This window comes from Syngnathoides biaculeatus, chromosome 6, assembly GCF_019802595.1.
Source record: "Syngnathoides biaculeatus isolate LvHL_M chromosome 6, ASM1980259v1, whole genome shotgun sequence".
NCBI classification, from domain to species: domain Eukaryota; kingdom Metazoa; phylum Chordata; class Actinopteri; order Syngnathiformes; family Syngnathidae; genus Syngnathoides; species Syngnathoides biaculeatus.
The window spans coordinates 25,936,250-25,962,079 of NC_084645.1; the positions used below are offsets into that span (position 1 = coordinate 25,936,250).

General features: G+C 43.1%; 2 protein-coding genes across 9 annotated transcripts in view; one reads left to right on the forward strand and one right to left on the reverse strand.

Moving 5' to 3' along the window:
• The window catches only part of kcnq1.2 (potassium voltage-gated channel, KQT-like subfamily, member 1.2), a 211,859-nt gene extending 191,598 nt beyond the window's left edge, over window positions 1-20,261 (reverse strand). For all 6 annotated transcript variants that reach the window (XM_061821697.1, XM_061821698.1, XM_061821695.1 and 3 more), the window contains exons 1-3: window positions 20,124-20,261; window positions 15,700-16,330; window positions 29-119 (exon numbers count right to left, since the gene is read on the reverse strand). In XM_061821697.1, the coding sequence (XP_061677681.1) occupies window positions 29-119; window positions 15,700-16,181 (573 nt within the window). In that variant the 5' untranslated portion in view covers window positions 16,182-16,330; window positions 20,124-20,261. The remainder of the gene's footprint in view (window positions 1-28; window positions 120-15,699; window positions 16,331-20,123) is intronic.
• mrps35 (mitochondrial ribosomal protein S35) lies at window positions 20,127-25,696 on the forward strand. 3 transcript variants are annotated; one of them, XM_061821703.1, is made up of 8 exons: window positions 20,127-20,255; window positions 21,588-21,640; window positions 21,740-21,907; window positions 22,310-22,370; window positions 22,450-22,589; window positions 23,586-23,695; window positions 23,774-23,843; window positions 25,134-25,696. In XM_061821703.1, the coding sequence occupies exons 2-8, from the start codon at window positions 21,617-21,619 to the stop codon at window positions 25,389-25,391; spliced, it is 831 nt and encodes a 276-aa protein (XP_061677687.1). In that variant the 5' UTR covers window positions 20,127-20,255; window positions 21,588-21,616; the 3' UTR covers window positions 25,392-25,696. The 3 variants fall into 3 exon arrangements, with proteins under 3 accessions (XP_061677687.1, XP_061677686.1, XP_061677685.1); XM_061821702.1 differs by lacking the exon at window positions 20,127-20,255 and adding an exon at window positions 20,315-20,438; XM_061821701.1 differs by lacking the exon at window positions 20,127-20,255 and adding an exon at window positions 20,613-20,978.
• Window positions 25,697-25,830: the final 134 nt, after the last annotated feature.

Below are 25,830 nucleotides of genomic sequence, written 5' to 3' on the forward strand. Positions count from 1 at the left end.
GAGTAGCGCATCATTTGTTTCGACTCACCATCCAGAAGAGCGATCCGGTGGCAAAGTCTGCGTACTGCTCGATTGTGGACAGAACACTGAAGATGAGACACACCAGGACCATCAGAAAGCTGTGGGGAGGAACACAGAGCTGGCTTGGTAAAAAAAAAAAATAAATAAATATTGAAACAAAAATGCCTAAAAAAAAAATAATAATTAAAAAAAATTAAAATTTCAACAATCATTATTTTTCAGGAAATGGGGAAAAAAAAGGGCCATTTTGCTTGTTTTACCAAACACCTCATCGATCAATTCGGTATTGTATATTATATTGCAATCACATACCATTGTGGAGCAACATCAACACACCAGCTGAAAATCATAAATCAATTCTAATTTATTTACAAAAAAAAACAATGAATCTAATACGCTTTCATTCGTTAAAATGAAACGACAGGGTACCATCCGTCCGTCCACATCGAAGGTTTGCGCTCATGCCGATCCAAGAACAGACGCCTTCTTTCATTTAATACGTCATGAACGAGTGCAGGTACACGGTCTTCTCAGACGCTTTTTCAAAGCACTCATGTCCATTAATCATGCACACAAAAAAATGATGCGCTGACTTAGCAGTTTTTCAGCACTACATTTGAACAAAACATGCAGACTTGAATGTAGCCAACCTCTCTCTATTTTCATTTATTATTTTCTTAAAAAGAAAAAAAAAAACCATCCAGGTGTTCAATCTTGAGGCAACGTAACTCCACACAGCTCCTACTGATGCAAAAGGCGGATTTATGAAACACTTCCGCGTTTAAGAGCGTTCACAGATTTGCTCGAAAATCGAAATCGCTTTTATCTACATACAAACCCAATTAAACAACAGTTAAGCAATATGGACTCACCAACCTTTTGAAATCGTGAGCAACTTCTTTGCTACTGATTAATGGAGAGGGCTACCAGTTTGATATTATTCTGTACACTTCAGAGTGTGTTTCGAGTTCAACTCCATGTCAGTTGCGGTTCATTCATACTTTGCTTTCCAAAGAAAAAGCCGATGTCTGCTTATTCTGTTGAATGCAGCCTCTGTACACAGACGTGTCCCGGTAGTGACTGTTTTCTTATCGAGGACTACTAGCTATTAGCTACTAATAGCGCCCAATCATGGCTCCAAAGAAGGCAAGTTGCTCGCTTGAAGTTATTCTGGACTTTTGTTAATAAAACAAAAAGTTTACAAGGCTGGGGGCCGAGTCGCTACAGATACGGCAATGCATTCCCAGCCCAGCGTACTCCACTACTAAAGCATACATTTTAAGCAAAAAAATATATTTCTTAAATTATTCCATTATATGAAGTATTCAAACTATGAATGTATTTCTACTATGCAGTTTACTATCAAGAAAAGCTTTTAAAAATCCTTTAAAAAGCCCAATTTTTTTAGGCTTGGAACGCATTATTTCTTTTTCCATTCATTGTAATGGGGAACATCAATTCGGTTTTCGAACAAATCACTTCAACCGTTTTCTGGAACAGATTCTGGTCGAGAACCGAGGTGTCACTGTATATGGAAAAGTGATATAATTAGTGGGTCACTGCTCTCGTCAGTTTTTAAATGATGGCCGCAGAAAAACAGACCTCAAGTCACAATCCATAAAATAAAATAAAAAAATATATATATATACACACATTTCCACAACATGCTTGCTAGGATGATTCATTTCCCATGTCAGCATGCCAAAGACCCAGGAAAGGTTAGACGTGATTGTTTTTATATTATTATTTCAGCAGGGGTCTCACTTGTAACATAAGGGTGGGTGTCATTGGCCTCGCAGCCTTGCCGGGTCTCTTTCCAAAGCGGGGGCGGGATTATAAGCAGAATGAGTTTGTTTGTTTTAATGATTCCCGAAATAATCCTTTGGACACATTTTTTTGGAGTGCTTTTTACATGACATGGCAGCAATGTTTGCATGCACCGTCGTCGTGATTGGGCTAGCTTTAACACACACACACACACAGAAAGAAATCATACACAGCAGAGGGTGCATTACGTTTCTGTGTGGTCCACGATGGATTACTCGCCATATGCTGAAAACTGAGTTATGTAAGTGTCCGTTTTGTGTGCTATCATTCATGTCACGTGCCAAGTAAACAAAACAAATAAATTCAGCGAGGCTCCAGTAGTTTAAATCTGGGGTCCCCAACCGACCGGATGAAAAGCCCATAACAGGGTTGTCAAACTCTTTTTGGTAGTTACCGTTTCCCTCGGAGGGCCGTCATGATTTCGAAACCATCAAAATCTTTAACTGCCACATCGTATTTACACGTGAAATTTATGAATTACCATAATTCCCGGCCTACAGAGGGCACGTGGTTACAAGCCTCACAGAGTACATTTGTAAAGGAAATACCATTTGGTAGATACATACGATGCAGCTGTGTAAAAGCCACAAGTGCCCACATTGAAATCTACATTCAAACGAGAGATATTTACAAAGACAGTACACGGAAAGAGTTTAACGCTAGCGCGGCGCTAACACAAGCGTGGCGCTAACGCTACCACTAGCGCTAACAGGGCCAGTTAAAATAAAACTTACTGGTAAATATCACTGACACACGCCGCAGCAACACGCTAGCACAGCACTAACGCTAGCGCAGTGCTAACAGGGCCAGTAAAAGTCACTTCCTCGGCACATATATTCCACCATCTCATTCTTACCTTTTCCACTTGAGTGCCCTCTTGCGGCTTAGCCGCATCACCCGCAGGGTTGAAAGCGTGTGAAAAAAGTTGTGGCTTGTAGGCCGGAAATTACGGTAGTTTTGTTTAGTTTTCAAGAGTAATGGGTTTTTGAATATCGTTGTTTGATAACAAAAATGCTTGCAATATCTCAATGATAGAATTTATGATATGACCATTTGAAATATTGGTACACATTTTAACATAAATCATGGAAAGTGATACACAGGATTTGCCTTCGCGGGCTACATAAAATCATGCGGTGGGCCAGATCTGGCCCCCGGGCCTAGTGTTTAACACCTTTGGGCTATAAATTTGGAAGAAAAATAAAACTCCATTTGGGAGACAATATCAAGCGTGTGTGTGTTTCTTTCGGCTTGTCCCTTTCGGGGTCGCCACAGCGTGTCATGTCAGATGAACGCATATATACGTTTGGCACAATTTTTACGCCAGATGCCCTTCCTGACGCAACCCTTCTCAGGGAGTGGAGGCCCCAGTGGGATACGAACCCACAACCCCTGGTTTACCAAACCAGTGCTCTAACCACTGAGCTACGGGGCCTCAGACAATATCAAGCGTCCTACTTCAAATTCACTGCCCTTCTAAAACCCTCAATGGCAGTGAGTGTGTTCAATAAAAGTATATCATTAAATGTAGCGTCAGCCTAAAAACTCAAGTCACCAAATTTTATAAGTTGGGACTTGCTTGACTTGAATTGCTCAAAGCACCAATTTGACTGTTTATTTGTTATCCATGAGTCTCTACTTAAATTAAATTGTGTGGTGCACGCTAACCTAGCAACCAGTCTTGGTAACTACTTATAGTACTTCAGAGATTATCTAATGTAATTCATTTGTAATTAATTGTGATCCATTACATTACAGTTGCTGATGGTCCAATCCGTGATCCAAATATGACCTTAAAAAGTGGCACCTTGTGGTGCAATCTATTACCGTAATTCCCAGCCTACAGAACCCCCCTGGTTATAAGCCTCACCCAGTGTATTTGTAAAGGAAATACCATTTGGTATATAGATACGCCGCAGCCGTGTAAAAGCCGCAAATGCCCACATTGAAACACAAGATATTTACAAACACAGTACACAGAGAGTTTAACGCTAGTGCCGCGCTAACAGGGCCGGTTAAAAAAAAAAAAAACATACTGGTAAAAATCACAGACACGGCAGTAACAGGGCCAGACCGGTAAGTCACTTCCTCGGCACATATATTACACCGGTCTCACTTTTACCTTTTCCGCTCGAGTGCCCCCTTGCGGCCGTTTGGATAAAAAGACACAAAATTAGCCGCATCACGGCATAAACCGGAGGGTTGAAAGCTTGCGAAAAAGTGTCGCGCCTTATAGGAAATTACGGTTGTTTTTCTGAGGAGTTTGATAAGGTCACGCATAATTACACAACCCACCAGTATGTTATGATGCCTTTAACTCAGTTTCTGTTCTCGCTATTGTGTTCTTTTCCTATTGCTTTTTGTTTTCTTTTCTTTTTTTTGTCGTTTTCGTTTACTATCGTTCCCGCGAAGTGGTCCCGGTGTCATTCCGCGTTTACGTATGTGGCCCTTAAAGTCTTTCATAAGAGCAAGCAGTGTGAAATGCGGCAAGTGGGTTGATGGAAGGTAAAGACTCCCGACTTAAAAGTCGCTGACACGTTGGGCAGATGGGACAGTGATTTTACGGGCTGAGGATTATTTGACCCCTCCTCCCCCTTGCACACACACACAGACCGTCCAGTGAAACGAAACGCCCAAACACTTGCTTTCAAAAGTTGAGGGTTCTCGGTGGACCCGAACGAGTCGGAAGGTCTCCACTTTAAAAGGTCACGGGCGCACCTGAGAGCTTAAAAAGAGACGCGGCGCGAGGAGCCCTCGTTCCCATCGCGCCGCTCCCGTGACATCCCACTCGGTGCCGTGTCCTTGACATATGGCGCCGCGCCATTTGATGCGTGCGTGATGACTAAAAGTAATAATTTGACGGCTCGCTACGTCGACGCTAAGTCTCACCAAATGTGTTGCTTTGTACACACTGATGCCATCATCGACATGTACTCTACTATAACAGCAGTAAAAACTGGAATGTAACATTACCACATTTTTCAGGCTGTGTAAATACTGGTGCATCGGTTCCTGAACACAAGCCGTTCCAGAAGGCCGGTTGAAAACAGAAACCTTCGAAAACCAAAGCGCGTTTTCCCATTACAATGAATGGAAAATGAAATAATGCGTTCCAACTCGAAAAATACTCAATTGATACCGAGTACCGGTACTTGATTGGTACGTTATTATTATTTAGTATTGCTCAATGGTACAATCTGTACCACTGCCCTTATATTACGCTTTTATCTACATACAAACCCAATTAAACAACAGTTAAGCAATATGGACTCACCAACCTTTTGAAATCGTGAGCAACTTCTTTGCTACTGATTAATGGAAAGGGCTACCACTTTGATATTATTCTGTACACTTCAGAGTGTGTTTCGAGTTGAACTCCATGTCAGTTGCAGTTCATTCATACTTTGCTTTCCAAAGAAAAAGCCGATGTCTGCAAATGTCTTATTTTCTTAATCAGTCCAATTTCATGGAGGGACGCAGATATGTTAAATAAAGGCTCCAAACGACGAATCAATTAGCTGTCGATTAGTTGTTGATTCATGCAACAACCCTTTTAGTCTTAACATATATTTTACCAGCGGCGCAGTGACTCAGCTGGAAAGCACTGGCCTCAAAGTTCTGGGGTCCCGGGTTCAATCCCGGCCCCGCCTGTGTGGAGTAGTTTGCATGTTCTCCCTGTGCCTGCGTGGGTTTTCTCCGGGCACTCCGGTTTCCTCCCACATCTCAAAAATATGCAACATTAATTGGACACTATAAATTGCCCATAGGTGTGATTGTGAGTGTGGCTGTTTGTCTCCATGTGCCCTGCGATTGGCTGACGACCAGTTAGGTTGTACCCCGCTTCCTCCCTGTTGACAGCTGGGATAGGCTCCAGCACTCCCCGCGACACTTGTGAGGATAAGTGGCTAAGAAAATGGATGGATGGATATAAATTACCTAAACAACCCTTGTGAGGATAAGTGGCTCAGAAAATGGATGGATGAATGAATGGAACCTGTAACACAAGCCGTTACAGTTATGTGGTATGGTACGTCTGAACACTAGGGGGCACTGTGTAAAGGTTGCACGTCCAGTACAGTGACAAAGAAAAAAATAAAATGAGTAAAAACTTAAAAGACTCGAGTTGTGATCGGTTTCAGGGACACAAAGTACCGGTAAGTCCTCACTTGGCCGGATATAAAATCACCATTTCATCTCCATTCATATTTTTAAAGCAAGTCTGCGTTTTCCAACGTGATAAGCACGGCGGAGGAGTTTTTTTATTTTTTTATTTTTTTTTTCCCCTGGGGACAGACGTACGGGACAGGACATAACAGAACAGGATGGGCTCAGTCCAAAACTATTAGCCAACCTGGCCCGGGCAGCCGGGGCCAAAAACCTCACTCGGGGATCTGATTAAAACAAAACAGCTGGGGCTTTAGCGAGAATTACTGACGACATTCAAAACATCCTTGCGTCGCCGCTTCGTCCAAAAATAAATAGAAACTCCGTTCAAAATCACAAATATGATGCCTGCATCAGTTTGTACATATATTTTTGTAAATAATTCATGTGTTTTGGGTTAGATCTGTGCATGCTTTAATGATACCGATAAGCCTATTAACTGGCCTTTTGATTTTTTAATTTTTTTAAACCAGCTTCTGGCTTTGGTTGGGGTAAATGTATTTTAGTGCTTTTAGGCTGCATTATAGATATAGGCTTGTCATATTTTGCTCTGGTTTATGTTTTTCACTGTGGCTCTTTGATGTAAAGCCACTAAATAGTTTAGCCCTCACAAATATTTTCAAAGCAAAAGTACTTTATTGTGTTGAGTGCTCACCATGCACAAATTTTATTAAAAAAAAAAAAAAAAGGGCCTCATATTTCATGGGTACGTGCCTCAAAATAAATGCCATGTTTATAAAATGAATTAACGCAGTGTGATCAGAGAGCAATCCTTTTTCAACACTTTCATAATTTTCAAAACTGTAGACCTGAGTGAGAACCGACCGATGCTATCTACTACTTACTATAAAAAATATGAAATGAACTAAATTTGGGTTGCAGGAGGTTTCAGCTGGACGTCAGCGATATTTTATTAACCCAAGTGAAAATTGTCCATTCTCCCCGGGAAAATGTGCTAAAACAATTAAACTGTATTCATATAATAATAATTTAATAATGATAATAATTTGCTCCAGAAATTAAAAAATATATTTTGTCATTTGATATGGTCAAACGGGAGGATCTGAGTTTATAATTTACATAATATTCATGTCTTAAAAAGGGTGCTATGTATTGAATTATTTTTGCATTACTATATTAGCAAATGCTACAAAATATAAGCATGCTAAAAACAAAGTATGATGTACCTCGCAAAAGTACACCGGTTTCCTTTTTGTAATTAATTTATGGTATCTTTGAATGTGACAACACTGAGAAAAGGACACTTTGCTCGTGCAACTGTGTTCTTACCTCAATTTACCTTCCCCTCAAAATTACTCAACACCCAGCCATTAATCTTTAAATCTTTGGCACCAAAAGTGAGTACACCCCTAAATTCCGCTAATTGTGCCAATTTCACCTTCGAATGGGTGTTACACGTGTGTAACATTTTGTGTTATTGCGCTCTCATTCTCTTATGCTGGTCACTAGGAGCTATATATGGCTCCTCAAGGTAAAAAATTAAAATGAAATTAAAATAACTGAGGATGTGGAGAAAAAAGCTGTAGCTATAAGATTGCCAACACACAGAAAATGAATTGTTGAACTGTTACCATAAATCATACACCGGTTTAACATGCGTCATATTAAGTGTCCCACAAAAATAGGTAATAAAACATGAGTAACAATGTGAAGGGTGTGCTCACTTCAGTGAGATTGTCTGTTTACATATTGCGTTCATAATTGCCCCACCCAACCCCATCCCTTTCTAGCTGCTTCGTATGAGTGTTCAGGCAACAGTTCTCTTTCTTTATAGGACTATTAAATTCCTAGAAAATGAAGAATTGCCTGGCGGCACGGTGAATCAGCTGGAAGGGGTTGGCCCCACAGTTCTGAGGTCCCGGGGTCAATCCCAGATCCGCCTGCGTGGAGTTTGCATGTTCTCCCCGTGCCTGCGTGGGTTTTCTTGCCCCTAGGTGTGATTGTGAGTGCAACTGTTTGACAGCTGGGATAGGCTCCAGAACTCACCGCGACCCTCGTGAGGATAAGTGGCGAAGAAAATAGACGGATGGATGAAGAATTGCCCATTTTGGATCTTGAACGAGTAGCGCGCAAATTGCCCTGGCCATGACTGTTTTAAGCAAGCACGTCAGAGACGGAGCAGTTCCTCCCTGACCCCTCGGCCCAGCCCTCGCCATCGCATCTGTGGGAGGAGCTTAAAGATGGATTACAGCACATCAGCCCGTAGCCAGAAGCACGGATATTCCATCCTGGCTTAGCTATTATCTCGTCCGCGCAATACTTGTGGGGGGGGGGGGGGGGGGGAATAAATGGAAATCTTCTTACAGTTTGGACGGAACAAGCGGGCCAAGGTTACAAATGACCTTTTGGTTCGCCTCAGCACAAGCGTGAAGGCTAATAAAAACATTCAATTTACAGTCTAATGACTTCAACATCTGACTTTTAAATAAACTATTTAGGAAAACCTGAGGGGGAAAAAAAAATAGCATTTTGTGTAATAATTGGGAATTCGACGTTACTCAAAACAGAGCACACAATTTAATACCAGGAAACAGAAGAGACCCAAACAGCAGTAATCTCTCATGAGTACGTACAGAATACTGCATATGGGTTTAGTTCTGCATACGTGCATACGAGGATGGTAAAGCCCGGGGGCTGATTTTACTAATCTGCTGGGTTATAAATACACAAAGCACAGCAAAGTCTTTTCGACATCTGCGTTTTCACTGGACAGGTGCGAGAGCTGCTAGGGTGGCGTTTGATGACATCTTTGGCCTAAACAGATATTTTTGATTATTTAAAAAAAAAAAAAAAAAAACAAACACAGACGACTGCCATGGCAAATCACTTTATTTGTTTCACGTCAGTAATGCAGAATAAGAAAGCAGAACACAGGGGGCGCCTCCAAGTGAGCGCCGGGCTTGGATTACGCTCTCAGTCGGAGGGGCATTTAGGAATCATAACTGCACAGTTTGTTCCACCCGGTTATGTAAAAAGCCTCAAAGGGAGTGTCCACGTGTGATCTCTGGCTCTGGTTCTCCATACGCGTCTGCACGCAATCTGCTAAATCTTGGACCACAACGTATGCGGGATTAAGACGGAGGGCACTAAAATACTCGAAATGTTTGTTTGTTGATGTTGTCAACGATTGTGGCGTTCGGTGAGGTCAAGCTCGCATTTCACCGGGTAAACGGTACTGTAGATCCAATCTGAGAGTTTACGCTTTAAAACATATTGGACTTTTATCCGCTTTTGGAAGCCATTCAAATCTGAAGATATATGATTCCATGTGGGGATTCCAACCCCCCACCCGCCCCCACACTCTATTTCCCACTGACATGATGCATATCTCAATGGGTTGTTTTCACCGACATCACATTTTTTTTTTTCTGAATTACCCACACACCACTGCGCGGCGCCATTTAACCTCTCTACCTAACGCCTACCAGTGTGGAAGTCTCCTGAATGCTCTCCGTTACTGTTTGTGTTTCATGGGTGTCTCAGGACTCAAGTACACAAGAGAGGCCTTGCTAACCATCGGAGAGCCTTCTTGTGACTTTTCTTCAACAACTCTCGCCAATTCGCTGAAGCTTTTTCCCAGGGTTGCTAGTCGGCGTGCTCTTCCAAGCCTCACGATCTGGTACACGAGTCCGGCAGCGTAAGCGGGGGATGTCGTCTAACGCTTCCGACGAAAGACTTTGGACGTTCTGCGGCTCTGTACTTCACGGAGACTTGGATTTGTGGATGATTGTCTGACGCTGCAATCACGCTGCCCAGTCTCAACCTCCATTGTGCTGATGTGTCGCCAAGCTAACGAGCTAAATCAGTTACAGTTCATCCATCCATCCATTTCTACCGGTTTTCCGGGTCGGCTCGTGGGGGAAGTAGCTTCAGCAGGGATACCCAGACTACCCTTTCCCCAACCACTTCTTCCAGCTCTTCCGGAGGGATCCGGAGGCGTTCCCAAGCCAGCCGAGAGACATAGTCTCTCCAGCGTGTCCTGGGTCGTCCTCGGAACACCTCACCAGGGAGGCGTCCGGGAGGCACCCGAATCAGATGCCCCAGCCACCTCATCTGGCTCCTCTCAATGCTGAGGAGTAGCGGCTCGACACTGAGCCACTCCCGGATGACCGAGCTTCTCACCTGATCTCTCAGGGTGAGCCAGGACACCCTGCGGAGGAAATTTATTTCGGCCGCTTGTATCCGGGATCTTGTTCTTACGGTCACGACCCGCAGCTCATGCCCATAAGTGAGGGTAGGAACGTAGAGTGACTGGTAAATTGAGAGCTTCGCCTTGCAACTTAGCTCCCTCTTCACCACAACGGACCGATACAAAGTACGAATCACTGCAAACGCTGCACCGATCCGTCTGTCAAAACATTATAGTTAAGATCCTTTTTAGTCCCTCACTTGAAAGATTCGAGAATTTCGTGAAATACTGGATTTGTTTATTCTTTTGTCTTTCTGCCAACCTAGTATACAGGTAAGTGTGCCTCCTCTGTGCTTTCTGTCACATAGATTAAAGATCAAGGGTACAATACTGCGCCTCTGTGACGCAGTCCCGAGTCCCATGATGTGTGTATACCAGGTAGCCTAATAGTAAGTCCAGGCTCGATGCGCTGTTGGTCGCGTCTTCAATAAATGCAGTTAGAAACATAACGTCGTCCGCCTTGTATATGTAGGAGTGACGTCACGTGAAAACAACCCATTGTAACATTGGAGATCGAAACACTGGAATTGTGCCACTCGAACCAAGCCCGGTCTTGCCGACTACATGCAATCTGTTTGTTTGCGGGTCGCCACCAGTGGAAAATGCAGTTGATCCGCGATTGAGTGATGACTTAAGGGAGCGCCTGGATGCACGTGTGTCGGCCTAATGCAGAGCAGGCCTATTAAGGCCCGTCGGGAGCAGCGGACTGGACCCTTGATGTGTCCCTTCTGCGCCCGACGGCCCAATGAATAGACCCCCCCCCCCCCCGATAGCCATTGATAAGTGATTGTTACTTAAAAGAAGCGCCATCGTTTTAAATGGCAGATGGGCTCGGGTTCTTCCTGCTTTGTCAAGCCGGAACATTTGAGCCTCGATTAGTGCCGGTGGGGACCCATCGGGAATGCAGCGCACGTAAAAACACACAATGGGGAGGAGAGGCGGCACTGTGTTTCCGTTCACTGTTGACAGGTAAAGGATAGTATTTTAATAACTCAGATTAATTGGTTCTTTCGCATTTTAGTCTCACTCGCACTTTAGTTTCACTTTCCTCTTTAATGAAGACTTTTTGAAGCAATGTCCATCATATTGAAAATTCCCAAAATCTGAGAATAATAGAAATTAAAATGTACAGAGTGAAAGATGTTTTATTATGACAGAATATTCTGTTGATTTCATAAGGAAATGTATGGATTTGTAAAATGGATGAATGATGGATTTAAGGATTAAGTGTCATTTCTAAGGATGTGTAATAACGCCTTAATCTTGGGGAGAGTTTTTGTAGGCTTTGCAGACAATTTATTTCATGTTTTGGCAAATTCTTTAAATGTTTCTTTTCAACATTATACAAATTAAAAATTTGTTAATACAGAGTTGTCTTTGGAGTTTATTCCTTGCAAAAGATGAGATATTATACAAGCACAGAATGCAGCATACAAGTCCTTTTGACGGACATGGGCGCTGCTGTCCCATTTCAAAAGGTCTCCATCACCCTAACCCATCCATCCATACATTTTCTCAACTGCTTATCCTCACAAGGGTCGTGGGAGTGCTGGAGCCTATCCCAGCTGTCAAAGGGCAGGAGGCGGGGCACACCCTGAACTGGTTTCCAGCCAATCGCAGGTCACATGGACACAAACAGCCGCACTCACAATCACACCTAGGGGCAATTTAGAGTGTCCAATTAATGTTGTATGTTTTTGGAATGTTGGAGGAAACTGGAGTCCCCGGAGGAAATCCATGCAGGCACAGGGAGAACATGCAAACTCCACGCAGGTGGATCCGGGACCTCAGAACTGTGAGGCCAACGCTTTACCAGCTGAGCCACCTTGACCCTAACCCAATCTGTAATTTAAAATTAAGACCGCAAGACCCAAACCTTGTCCTAACCCTCAGTTTAACCTCTCACTCTAACCCAACCCCAGCCATAACCCTTCCTTGTTGTAAAAATCCTAAAAACCTCAACACTATGAGCAAAAAACGCAAACCATCCAACCTAATCAGTAAACCAATTATCTTTAACCAAGCCTCACCTCCACCCTAAACCAAATCCTATAGGTTCACCATAAACCCCCGACTCTAAATCCCAACCCTTAACACATTTAAGAACCCGAATTGTGCACCTCAATCCCAACCCTACTTGTTAAAACGACTCCTAAACCTACCCACTATGTAAACGTGGCTATTTTGTTAAAAATATAGGAATTTGTAATTGTTGGGATTCCACTTTTTTTTCCGCCCATCCATGCTTAGGTGAACCCTCAGCAATGAACAGCCAGCGGGTCTATTCCCAGTTCGGTATACACACGGAGCAACAGCGGCACTAATCCACCAGCATCCTGTTAAATTGAGACACGACCGGCCAGGTCACCATCTTGCTACGTGCAAAACCAGACAATGACCGAGATAAAGGCATAAAGGCATTACTCTCCACAGACACGGTGTGGAAATTGAAAACGTTTGACACACTCATGCAACCACATTTTTTTTTTTTTTTTTTTAAAGAGGAACCGTACTGGATTTGGTTTCAATAAATCTTGGGGGGGGGGGGGGGGTTGAACCACTGGCGAATAGGTACTAAACCAATAGCATCTCAGACACAAGACTTCCTCACACCAATAAAGGAACGCTTCCTGGTGACATTTAAGAGAATGCGTTATCTAAACTGTGTTTTTAAAAGGACAGGTCAGCGCGCTCCCATTGCAGGTCCGACTTCCAGAAACGTCTGCGTGTTTCATGCGTGACGCTGCCCATTTATTGACAGCCGGCCACAGCGCGAAAAGACGGTGGACTCTCGCGCCGGCCAAGCGGGGCTGTATATGGCGCTGACCTGCTTCTGATGGGCCCTTTAAATAAGAACACCATAAATACACACAACACACACACTTCTGCTACTGGAAACCAGAACTTAAATACTGTAATAGATTTAATTAGAAAGAGAGGGGCTGCCGATGATGAACGAAGGACAGACGTTTGTCCAAAGACCACAATACTACGTTTCCCTACACTGTCCGATGAGATCCGTCAGGTAGCTCTAAATTTACCTCTCAGGCATTTCTAACCCTAAAACATCACAAATAACTGCAACTCTAAACACGTATAGCCTGTTATTAAAAGCCCCAACATCTAAACCGAACCCTAGACCCGAAGCCAAATCCTGAACCTAACCCTTACATTTAATCCAAAAGATCAGATATTTTCCATAAATTTAGGATGGCCCTTGGAGGACATTATCAAAACTGAACTGGACCGTGATGGTAAAGATAGTTCCCACTTTGAGAAACGGAACTCAAAATAATGTGTGGACTACTCCTGTTGTATCCTTTATCCCCAAGACGGAGCTTCAAGTAAATGTACACTATTGATAAAATGTTATACATTTGACTTGCAGGTGAAACTTCAGTACGAACCTAAAATGACCTATAAAATTTGTCAGGAGACAATTCGGAACAATTCGGTGATCTTCCACTAAATGGTACAAGGTGCAATTATCCCGTGTACTAACTCTGTGCTCAACTAAAAAGTCCCAGATTTTACGCTGAATGAGTACTGCATTTTCCAGACTAAAGACCGCACCAGGTTATAAACTACGCCCACCATGTGTAGAGATTTATTTTTTATAAACTGCACATTAACCGCACCGGACTGTCTATTTCTTTTTCTTTCGGCTTGTCCCGTTAGGGGTCGCCAGAGCGTGTCATCTTTTTCCATCTAAGCCTATCTGGTGCATCTGCATCTTCCTCTCGAACACTCACTGTCCTCATGTCCTCCCTCACAACATCCATCAACCTTTTCTTTGGTCTTCCTCTTGCTCTCTTCCATGGTAGCTCCATCGTTACCACCTTTCTACCAATATACTCACTCTCTCGCCTCTGAACATGTCCAAACCCTCGAAGTCTGCTCTCTCTAACCTTGTCTCTGAAATATCCAACTTTGGCTGTCCCTCTAATGAGCTCATTTCTAATCCTATCCAACCTGCTCACTGCAAGCGAGAACCTCAACATCTTCATTTCTGCTTCCTGTTGTTTCTTCAGGGCCACCATCTCTAATCCGTACACCACTGTTTTATAAACTTTGCCCTTCATTCTAGCAGAGACTCTTCTGTCACATAACACACCTGACACCTTCCGCCAATTGTTCCAACCTGCTTGGACCCGTTTCTTCACTTCCTAACCACACTCACCATTTTTTTTGGATTGTTGACCCCAAGAATTTGAAGTCGTCCACCCTCGCCATCTCTTCTCCCTGTAGCCTGACTCTTCCTCCTCCGCCCCTCTCATTCACGCCCATATATTCTGTTTTACTTGGGCTAATCTTCATTCCTCTCCTTTCCAGTGCATGTCTCCATCTTTCCAATTGTTCCTCTGCATGCTCCCTGCTTTCACTGCATATGACAATATCATCTGCGAACATCATGGTCCAAGGGGATTCCAGTCTAACCTCATCTGTCAGCCTATCCATTACTACCGCAAACGTGAAGGGGCTCAGCGCGGAACCCTGATGCAGTCCCACCTCCGCCTTGAATTCTTCTGACAGACCGGACTGTAAACCCCGTGTATATACAAGTACATTGTCAAATTAGATATTCGCTCAGAAACACTTTGTAAATGTTTATTTACATACCTCATTTCCAAACAGTGACTGTGAAACAGCAGTAAGACGACTGAAACACAACAGAAAAGTCATCCATCCTCCTCCTGTCGACTGAAAGTCGTCGTCTTCCGCATCGGAATTGAAGAGCCTCAGAAAGTGTCCGTCACACAGCATTTCAGTCTCTCTTTCACTCTCAATACCATTTTCATCTGGAGTTACCGCTGAAGTTGTGCTGTTCTCCTCGCGTAGCAGTCCAGGCTTTTCAAATCCGTTGGTGATGGTTGATTCTTTCACACTGCTCCACGCTTTTAAGATCCATTGGCAGACCTCAGGAAAGGATGATCTTCACATTCAGCCAGTTTTTGTGAAAGATTTGCAATGAATTAAACTTAAAAATCAATTTTGCATTTGTGAGTGTTGTTGTACGTTTTGCTTCAAGTGCACCAAAAACTTCTTCAAATGCTCGCGGTAGCTTTGTTTTGTTCTACATGGGCTGGATGTAGATTTGTCTTCTTCTACACCTGCTGAAGGTAAAGTCTTCTTCTTCTACACATTTGAGGATTCTGCGCATGCCCAAATCCAAGGGGAGAACGGCCATGTTTTAAGAATTATGTTTGAATAAGTTTTTGTTGAACGTTTAAAAAAAATATTTTTTTCCGCATTATTACATAAACTGCCGGGTTCAGAGGGCAGGAAAAATGTAGCGGCTTATAGTTCAGACAATACGGTAGATTTGTGGTTAGGCTATGACGAGATCATCGTTATTTTATTGTTTATGCTGTACTTTTGGTGGTGTGCTATAAGATTTACTTCACGTCAAAAATATGTCATCACTCACCCTGTTGGGGACGAGGGTGCTTAACGTTTAATTTTGAAGTGGTACTCACACGAGGAAGTGGTAGAGGAAACATTTCAGTCCTGCAGGTCTCTCGAGGAAGTTGTAAACGTCGCCCTGCATGCTCGTCTTGACGTACGGCCGCTGGAACTCCTTTTGGTGGCGGTGCAGCCAGCTGGAATGCGGCAAAGGCGGGAGCGGCGCCGGAGCGACGGGCAGCTGGCCATGTGCGATCTGCAAGGCCGGGTCCTTCGCCGTCGGACAGCGGGGGAGGCCTGATCCATTATTCGCCGCCGCCGGGTCCAGTTCCAGTGAAACGGGAGAGTAGCGGCCGCTGTTGAGCGCGAGAGCCTCGTTGTCGGCGGCCACCGACGGAGAACTGTCAGCGTCCGTCTCTTGGTCCAGGCTGAGGCTGAGGCTGGTTCCGGCGCACCCGTTGGGACCGTATCGGGCGAAGGGGCCTCCCAGCCGGCTGCCGTAATCCCGTTGCAGGTGGCACGTCATGTGGAAGGAGCGCGCTCGTCTCTCCCCCATGTTGGTTCCAAACTTGAGAGGAGATGGAGCTGGTGGCGGATCCACGACGGGCAGGGAGCACTCGGAGGAGGTCGTGAAGACGATCTTAGCGAGGCATGGCTAGCTTCCGGACGAGCGCTCTGTCTGCGGGCTGGCGGGTGCGTCCATACCTGCGGCGGAAGAGGTGAAGTGAGATGTGGAGATCGTGTGACTGAAAGGAAGCCCTGCGCTCTATTGTGCTCCTTTGGCATCAGCCATTAAAAATACAACACCTGAACAATGGACACCACTTGATTCTGGACCAACGTATTAGACACTGAACGTATTCCCTCTTGAACTCCTCTTGTCTAACTCAATTGAAGAGAGTAGCGGTTGCCAATTAAGGGTTACACGCATTCATTTATGGGGAAGGCCTTCTTTTTACAAAATGATTAGGCTACTGGAAAGTACGGCGAAAAAACAGCCAAATAAATTATTTTATAAGAGCGGATAAACTGCCATAAAGGGTATTCAGGATTGGTTCATCCCAAAACCAAAAATAAAGATGAAAACCATTTATCAATTGAATTTATTGGAAAAAAAAATGAATAGGTGAAGGCGGCATTGTGGAGCAGCTGGTAGAGCGTTGGCCTCACAGTTTTAAGGTCCCGGGTTCAATCCCGGACCTGCCTGTGTGGAGTTGGCATGTTCTCCCCGTGCCTGCGTGGATTTCCTCCAGGCACTCCGGTTTCCACACACATCCCGAAAACATGCAACATTAATCGGACACCCTAAATTGCCCCAAGGTGTGGTTGTGAGTGCGGCTGTTTGTCTCGATGTGCCCTGCGATTGGCTGGCAACCAGTTCAGGGTGTACCCCGCCTCCGGCCCATTGACAGCTGGGATAGGCTCAAGCACTCCCGCGACCCTTGTGAGGATAAGCGGCAAAGAAAATGGATGGATGGATGGATGGATGGATAGGCGAATGTACAGGTGCCAAACTGCAGGTTTGTGAAGGTCCACTTGACTTAAGAGTCCAGTTCTTTCTGATCAAACAATCATATCTCAAAACATTTCAAATAATACATCCCCACTTAAAGGAACAACAAAATAAATATTTATGTAACATTTAACAAGAAAACAGCACCATAGTGTATTGTACTTAGAGAACGGAAAGTATTAAAAAGTTTGTGATTCATGATTTTACATTATATCAATTTACGTTACTTCCAAGTCAAATTTATATTATTTCTTAACAAGATGGACTGACAACTAGTTCAGGGTGTAGTGCACCTTTCGCCCGAAGCTAGCTGGGATAGGCTTCAGCTTTCCCGCAACCCCTTGTGAGGATAAGCAGCTTGGATAATGGCATGACAACTAGCACCTCCCTGACATCCAAATCTTGTATCATAGTTGAGATGTATCTCCTCAATTAAAGTCCTATTCACACATGGATTTGGCGCCATCTTGTGGCATATTAGGGTGTTTAACAAAAGGCGAAAGTAGGTTTGTGTTTCAGCAGATCGCTGGCAATAGTTTTGACGGGAAAATAAGACAAATATGTGAATTTGTCAATCGAGAACCGCAAATAGGCAGGTCTTCTTTACCGTGACGTGAATCCATCACTTTTCTGCACCGTTTGTCCTCATCAGGTTCACGAGTGCCATTTGATTTTGGACGAGATCTTGCGCATACCCCGGACTGGTCGCCAGCCGATTGGATTTTGAACAATTTTACAGTGTATTACAGTGCAAGTGATGACCTGCAAGCATAATACTGGCGCAAGCAGGGCTGAAATATTCCCAGAATTGAGCCATATGTGAACCAGAGATGGGTCAGCACACACACACACACACACACACACACACACACACACACACACACAGCTGAGGATTTTCCACGTAACAAATAGTGCGATGTTGCGCCGACCCTGATGGAGGTCAAAACCTGTCAGTGTGGCCATCTGGGGAGGTAAAAGAAACGCACGGCGCCCTGAAAACATTGAAAGCTACAATGTCACTGTTTTGAGGTATGAGGGTTGGAGAAAAATATCGATAAATCAAAGCATCACAATACAGTACATAACTGTGTGGGAACGTAACCGAGCCTCAGGTTGAGCACACGACACGTCACATCCGCGCGCGTAGGTCGCCAAAACATCAGCGACCGGGAACTTTCAAAATTGCTGATATAAACATCCTCAACTCAACTTTAAATTATATCTGATGAAAATCTTGATTTTAAGGTGCCACTGTCATGAAATGTTATTAATGAATAAACAGCAGCCCGGTATGGACCCATCTGTTTTTTTTTTTTCCCCACCACAAAACATGGTTTTGACCTATATGACTTTTGGTAACTCCCACCGAGAAAATCCTGTCGAGGGATTTGTTTTTGGCAAGAAACAGGAAGTGACGTTGGAGGCAGTAGTGCACTCAACCGGACTCGTTTCCTTTTGTTAGTTTTACCTGCGGAAAGGGAGCTCGCGGTTCCTTCGTGTTAGCCAAAATGCCGGCTCGTTGCATTGCTGGACATTGCTCGAACACTCGGGAGGATGGATTTACTCTTCATAAGTTTCCAAGAGACCCAATTCATCATGAAAAATGGATTGCGCGGGTGCAAAAGACGAGAGCTTCATGGGTTCCAAATGACAGGTAGCTACTAAAAAAAAAAAAAAAAAAACAATAGTTCGGGGAGGGATCCTTTCAGCGCCGTGTCCGCCGATCACGGCTTCGGCTGAGCTTGCTCATCCATGCTGTCTGGGACTCTGTTGTTAGTTAGAAGTGATCCGCATATCATCTAAATATGGCTCAAAACGATGGGGTAATATTTCCCCGGTAACTTCCCTCGATTTGGAGATGTTCTCTTCTTTGAAAAGAGCTTCCGTGTCTGAAGGGGCGTGTCCTCTAGTCGCTGGCAGAGCGTGTTTTCATTGGCGAATGTCCAGGGTGACGTCACGGCCATTAGATGCAGAAAATATGGCGACCACTTGGATCTCGGATGACACTTCCGCAACTTTGCGCATGGAGGACGCGCTCTCCGCTCATATTTATTTTTTCAGATGGGCATTTAAGTGAATAATGTTGTATGTATTTTTCATTTCAATATCCATTTTAGAATGTTTATAGGGATGACACCCGGGCTTTAAAGTTACAGTACCATTGACATGACCTATCTGGTACATTGTTATTTTCAATGAGTGGACTTCCCCTTTAAAGTCATCTTCATTTAAAGAACAGAGCTTTTCATTCAAAAACCTGGACCGGGATGTGTTCAGAATTAACCACATTTGATGGGAGTCAGCACACACCTTCAACCATTTAAAGTGCCTTCAATTAAGCCCAAATACATTTCAGACGTTCTAGTTTCCCGACATCTTTTGCCTGTTTACTTGAATTCCTGCACTTTTTTTCCCTCTCTCTCGCTCTCTAATTGAGATGTAAAGTTATAGGTCATGCTGGAAAATTCTTTGAAAATAATTCATCTTGATCTCTTTTTTTTTTTTTTTTTTTTTTTAATCACAAAACGCTTCTAAAGCAGAGGTGGCAAAATTACTCACGTTCTGTACTTTGGTACAAAATACAAAAAAATATAGTTGTGAATGCATAAGTACTGATTCAATTCTTTTACTTAAGTCAACAAAAAGTGCAGAATGAAAGGTAAGTTAGTACAAAAGTAAACATTCATTTTTTGTGTCAACTTAATACAAAACGTACCAGTTTTGACAACTTGGTACAAAAATGGTGGTGGGAAACTGCACGTAAAATAGCATATTTTGTTGATTTATTGCTCTTATATTGGGAAGGACAAAAAAAATACGACACGATTATCATGATTAAAAAAAAGAAGTGTTTTCAAATGTGGGGATAGGTAAAATTAAAAGAATAATATCCACTCAAGTACAGTCACTCTGTGTACTTCGTGATCTCCCACCACCGGTCTTGTATTTGAAATAATTGCTGTGGGATGGGCGAACATGGCTTACCTTCAAACGTCCAGACGACGACGCTCGCACCACAGAAAATCATCAATATATCGACAAACTCGGCTTTTAAAAACAACTTCTGATGAAAAGTAGATCCTAAAATGATTCCCCGAGTTGTACGTTAAGTAAAGGGTAAGGAAAGGGTCAATGTCGGGACCCCCAAAAATGACAATAACGAAAAAAAAAAAAGTGAAAACAAGACAAGTGTTACATCGGCGTCCGTCTGCGGGACTTTCAAGTGCATCACTGGCAGAGCCAGGACTATATGATGAGTTCAAGGCTACTCGAATTTTTTCGATTCCTCACAAATGCAACGTGCGTTTGCGGTTTATTTATTTTTTAACAAGAAATAACAAGAATTCATGGCTACCATTCTTCATATATCCGTGTGAAATTCGATTCGCTTACAGAGCTGTCTTGAATACGTTAATGGAGAGGGCAATACAGAAGTGTTTTTATTTGCGTGTACAGGACTCGCTGGAATGGTCACTTTACGAGGGAAATTGAACACATCGCGCTACAGCAGCAGCTGGTCGCGAGCGCACCAAATTACAATTAAATAATCGCATTTTACAAATTGACATTAACACATTAAATAGTTCGTCATTATTTTGCGTCCAAAAGGCGTCTAATAGAATTCACAATTCATTTTTAAGGTGACCAAATATCACACATTCGTCTTTTGCCCAAAACAGAAGTTTCTCGGCTTCCGTAGTGCCTGCGGAAACATGGCTGCTCAGGCCAGCAGGACGTTGCTGTTCTCCGTTAGTCGTTTAAACGTCGTCGGACTCCCGACTTTGTCGAACAGGTTGACATACGCGGCAGCATTGCACATACGTTCGGATGGAAATAAAAGTGAGTGATGCACGCGTTTTTGCTGTAGATCAGGATGAACATCAGCAATAGCTTTGCGCTAAGCTAAACGCATAGTGCTATCGCGAGGTCACTACACGCAATAAGCGTCTTCTGTTTTTCCACTCTGGCGGATTTTATCTCTCTCCATTTGACCATCTTCAAAATCGAAGTGGGAGCAAAATGCGTAGTCACAAAATATGTTTTGGTCAGAATGTGGTCAGAGGTTAAGTCAAATTTGTCTTCGGCTCACATGATTTGTTCTCGTGGACCATTGGACTTTTATTTTCTTTAACGCTAGCAAATATTCGTTCTACGTAATAATACTTAAAATATATGCTATTTTTTCATATATTAAAGTGGGAGCAAAATGTGTAGCAATGAAATGTTTTAGTCGCGAATGTTGTCAAATTTGTCTGTGGCTCACATTGATGACGTAATTCTCAAAAGATTTGTTCTCTTATCTTTAACGCTAGCAAATTGTCGTTATAATACTTAAAATTGATTATTTTTTTAATATAAGCTTTGAATGACTGCAAGAAATCACCTTGCTCACAAGTGTGTGGCATACATTTTTTTTAAAAAAAACAAAAACTTCATCATTCCGTTCAGATCTCCCTGACAAAGGCGGGAGAGGACCGATGATCAGAAGGCCCCGAAGAGAGGTAAAGTAAAATGTCTGACTTGTTCTACATTATGAATGATATGTGCGGTGGGAATAAAAATGGTGTAAACCTGTGTGTGTCGGTCTTGGGCGCTCTCAGGCGGGACCACCTAGGACGGAAAAGATGACTGAGGACCTGGACTGGACGGCGGTATACCCGGCGGCGGCCCCTTTCAGAGCCAGCGCCGTGCCTCTACCCGTGAGGATGGGCTACCCTGTGAAAAGAGGGGTCCCCCCAGAGAAGAAGGGCAACCTGGAGCTGATCAAGGTGAGATATTGCTATTGATCATTGCTATGGATTAGCGTACGTGCGTAAAATACAAAATGTATTGGCAAATTATGATGACGGACGACATATTTTTACTTTCACTTTTAACTGTACACGAGGTGCATTCAAAGACCCCCAACAAAACTGGACATGTCAAAAGACATGAAGGAAGAAAAATATCAATGAATTGAACCTAACAACAACACCAAAATTCCACTAGATGGTGGCAAAGTCATACTTTTGTTGCTTTGGCCTGAGCTAAAAAACTGAATAGGTGAGGTAGTCTGCAAATAACAGAGGATAGGGTGTCGTTTTTCAGTTTCGGATAAAAAAAAGACTTGTATAATCATTTAATAGTTTTTGATATAGTTTGCTTATTTACGTTTTCATCTCTGACAAAAGATTCCCAACTTTCTCCACTTGACGCCAGCAGCCATCAGGAAACACTGTGAAGCTCTCAAACGTAAGTACGCTCATTTTTTTTATTGATGTATTTAAAAAAAAAAAACGAAAAACTGAAAAGATGACTGAAACGCCGGCAGCGTTCTGCACCGCGTGGCCGTCCGCCTTGGACACGGACGGCGAGTGCGAGCGCCACTTCCCCATCCAGGTGGAGAGCAGCGATTACGTGTCGGCGGGCCTGTCCGTACGAAACCCCGCCGCTCGCGTCGTTCATCTCAGAGTGAGTTTTGCGCTGCTTTTTCCTCAAACGCTCGACATCGGTCGGTATCGTCAGACTCTCCATGAATGCAAACCAACATCCGCCACGAATCCAACTTGTTCTTTATCGCGCTCGTCGTCTCCAACTATTTTTTTATAATATTTTGAAGTCTCATATAGAGCTTGTGCGCCTACGTCATCAAATCATGTCTCTGGCCGGTCAATTAACCTACCGTTAACTCCACACAGGCAGTGCCCGGGATCGAACTCTGGTCCTCAGAACTGTGAGGCAGAGGCTCTAACCAGTTGACCACTCCCACCTATTATCATATTTTCCCCTTTCAATTTTGATAGAAATTAAAGTAATCCATTCCAGGCACACAAAAAACAAACTATTTTTTGTTTGTTTGTTTCTATGTCCAATGCAATTGTGCTCTTTCTGGTGTGCAGGCTTTGGCCACTAGGGGGCAGTTCAACGTGTAATAAATACACAAAGACAACTGTCTCTTCTAAAGTTTGTGAGCTCCACCAACATCAGTAATTTTTCTCAGAGGATAAAGAATATATGACTGTCAGTATAGTTATATTATTACATATACAACTTTTTTGGAAATGAAAATTGTAAAAATAATTTATTAGAAATTAAGTCCTTATTTGTTGGAAAATATAACTGATGTCAAATTTTTTTTCCTATGATTGTAACTTTTTATCTAAAAACAAAATATATTTTCTATAAAACTTTTTGTTCTAAAAATACAAACTTCTTGTAAAATGTTAAAAAAAGAGAAAAAGTTCAAAATAGACTTATTTATAATCGTTCTAATTTTCTTTCTAAAATGAAAATCACCTCTAAACCTTTTACTAATATAAAGAGCCAACCTTTGTCACAAGTTTAACATTTTTATTGGAAAAAAAAATAGTCTGTCGCAAAATAATTTGCTTATCCCGCCTAAATTCCCAGAATATGTTTTTGGGGGGGATTATTTTTTTTATTTTTTTTTTTTGGGATGATGCGCAGGTGAAGCTTTCCAGTTTGAACCTGGATGACCACGCCAGGAAAAAAATGATCAAACTGGTCGGGGAGCGATACTGCAAACGCACGGACGTTCTCACCATCACGACAAACAGGTGAACGCTCACACATTCATTTCGGTGACTGTATTTGATGAAATATTTTTTTTTTTTAAATGTCTTTGTCTTCCTTAGCTGCCCGCTGAGACAACAGAATTACGACTACGCCATGTACCTGCTGACCGTCCTTTACCACGAGTCCTGGGTGAGCGCAAATAAAATCTTCTGAGAAAGAAAGAAAGGAAACGAGTCAGTCGCGTCCAGCGCATCTTGACTTTCCCGTCATGCTCACGGCAGGAAGTAGCAAACAATCCACTGACCTTTAGCGCAAACAATGACCGCTACAGTCCGTGTGCAAGTGTCGGCATGTTTTGGGGTTTTTTTTTGTGTGTAATGCTATTCCACAAAGAGAGGGCTTGTTATCTGCTAGCACAGAAGTGATCGTATACCTCCACTTCGCAAATGACTCTGGAAACCCGTGTCGGGCCTTTCATGTCTGAGCCACAAGTTCGTGGGAACGAAGGACTCGCAGCCTTAAAGGTTCTCAAACATTTTACACCAAGTACTGTGCCTCCTTAAAAAAAAAAAAAGAAAACTCTTCATTATGACCAACATTAAAATACAGTTTGGTCAAAAATTGAAGTTTTTTGTCCCTCCATCCATCCATTTTCCTTGCCGCTTATCCTCACGAGCGTCGCGGGGAGTGCTGGAGCCTATCCCAGTTGTCAACAGGCAGTAGGCGGGGTACACCCTGAACTGGTCGCCAGCCAATCGCACGGCACATCGAGACAAACAGCCGCACTAACACTCACAGCTAGGGGCAATTTAGCATGTTTTTTGGGACGTGGGAGGAAACCAGAGTGCCAGGCACAGGGAGAACATGTCAACTCCACACAGGCGGGGCCGGGATTGAACCCGGGACCTCAGAACTGTGAGGCCCATGCTTTTACCAGCTGACCCAGTATTCCGCCAGGTTTTTTCCTAAAAACTATAATCAACACTATTTGAAGTCGCTTTAACATTATGCACCATTTTGACATTCACGCTACGTTTAAATCAAGATAAGTCACTCGCTGTTGGAGTAAATCAGCTCACTTTTATTTGTATTTATTGAAATGTATATTACTTTATAATTTCTTTTAATCAAATGTTTGTCTTTCATTTATTTTTAAGATATGATATTTTTTATTTTTTTTTTACTTAAGAGATTAAATATATTCACTTTTGTACACTTTTGTATTACGTATTTTATTTTTATTTTCCATACGTATTTTTATTTCATACAAAATCATTTTGGATTTAATTTCCCCTCAAAGAAAAAAAAAAATCAATTGGCTGATTTTACAAAAATGTTTGAAGAGATGTGAACCGATTTAATTTATATAAATGTGGTAAGAGAACAAGACTAGTTTCACAGCGACCTCCTCCCCCCCAAAAAAAAAAAAAAAATTATAACAAAAGTCTAAGAGCTACTCATAAAATGTGCTTCCTTCAGAAAACGGAGGTGTGGGAGTCCGAGAAGACCGTGGCAGACATGGAGGAGTACTCGTGGGAGGACAGCCCGTCCCAGAAGAACATCTTGGACACGCTGTCGCGCGAGTCCGACGCCGCTGAGGAAGAACGTGAGCGTCTGTTGGGCAGAAGCGAAGTGCAAGAGTACAAGGACTCGGTCGTCAGACTGAAGAACCAAGGGGGCAGCGAGGACGCCATGCGGCAGTACAAAGAGGCCGTCAAGAAGGTCCTCAAGATATGACCTGCAAGCGACCTTACAAAGGACATATACCGTACTATGACCTCTACTATACCGAATTTGTTGTAACATCGCCAACTGGCTTTCTGCAGAACGTCAGGTGACCAAATAGGAAAATGACGTCCTGAGTGCGCAGCGGCGACTACTGGCTGACAACACGAATTTTGTACCCCAATTTGCGATATCGTTTGCTGTTTTCTGCCCCTCACCTGAACCATAAGAAAGTCTTTTGTCCGATTTTCCCAAATGTGGGAGCTGCTTACACATATATACGATGTCATTTCATTCAAATAAACAGAGGAAGAGTCTCTGATTTCCTACTTTAAATATCCATATTTTGGGAAGATTAACAGGGAATGAGTTGATATGGAGCTCGTGCACGAGTATTTACGTGAAGTCACGTGACTGGCCAGAAGTGCCGGTCAAGCAAAGCATTGCTCAA

Coding starts and splice junctions, on each gene's coding strand:
- mrps35 (XM_061821701.1), top strand. CDS start 20,852: ATGGCTGCTCAGGCCAGCAGGACGTTGCTGTTCTCCGTTAGTCGTTTA. Junction 21,641..21,739: donor TCAGAAGGCCCCGAAGAGAG/GTAAAGTAAAAT, acceptor GGGCGCTCTCAG/GCGGGACCACCTAGGACGGA. Junction 22,371..22,449: donor ACACTGTGAAGCTCTCAAAC/GTAAGTACGCTC, acceptor AAACGCCGGCAG/CGTTCTGCACCGCGTGGCCG.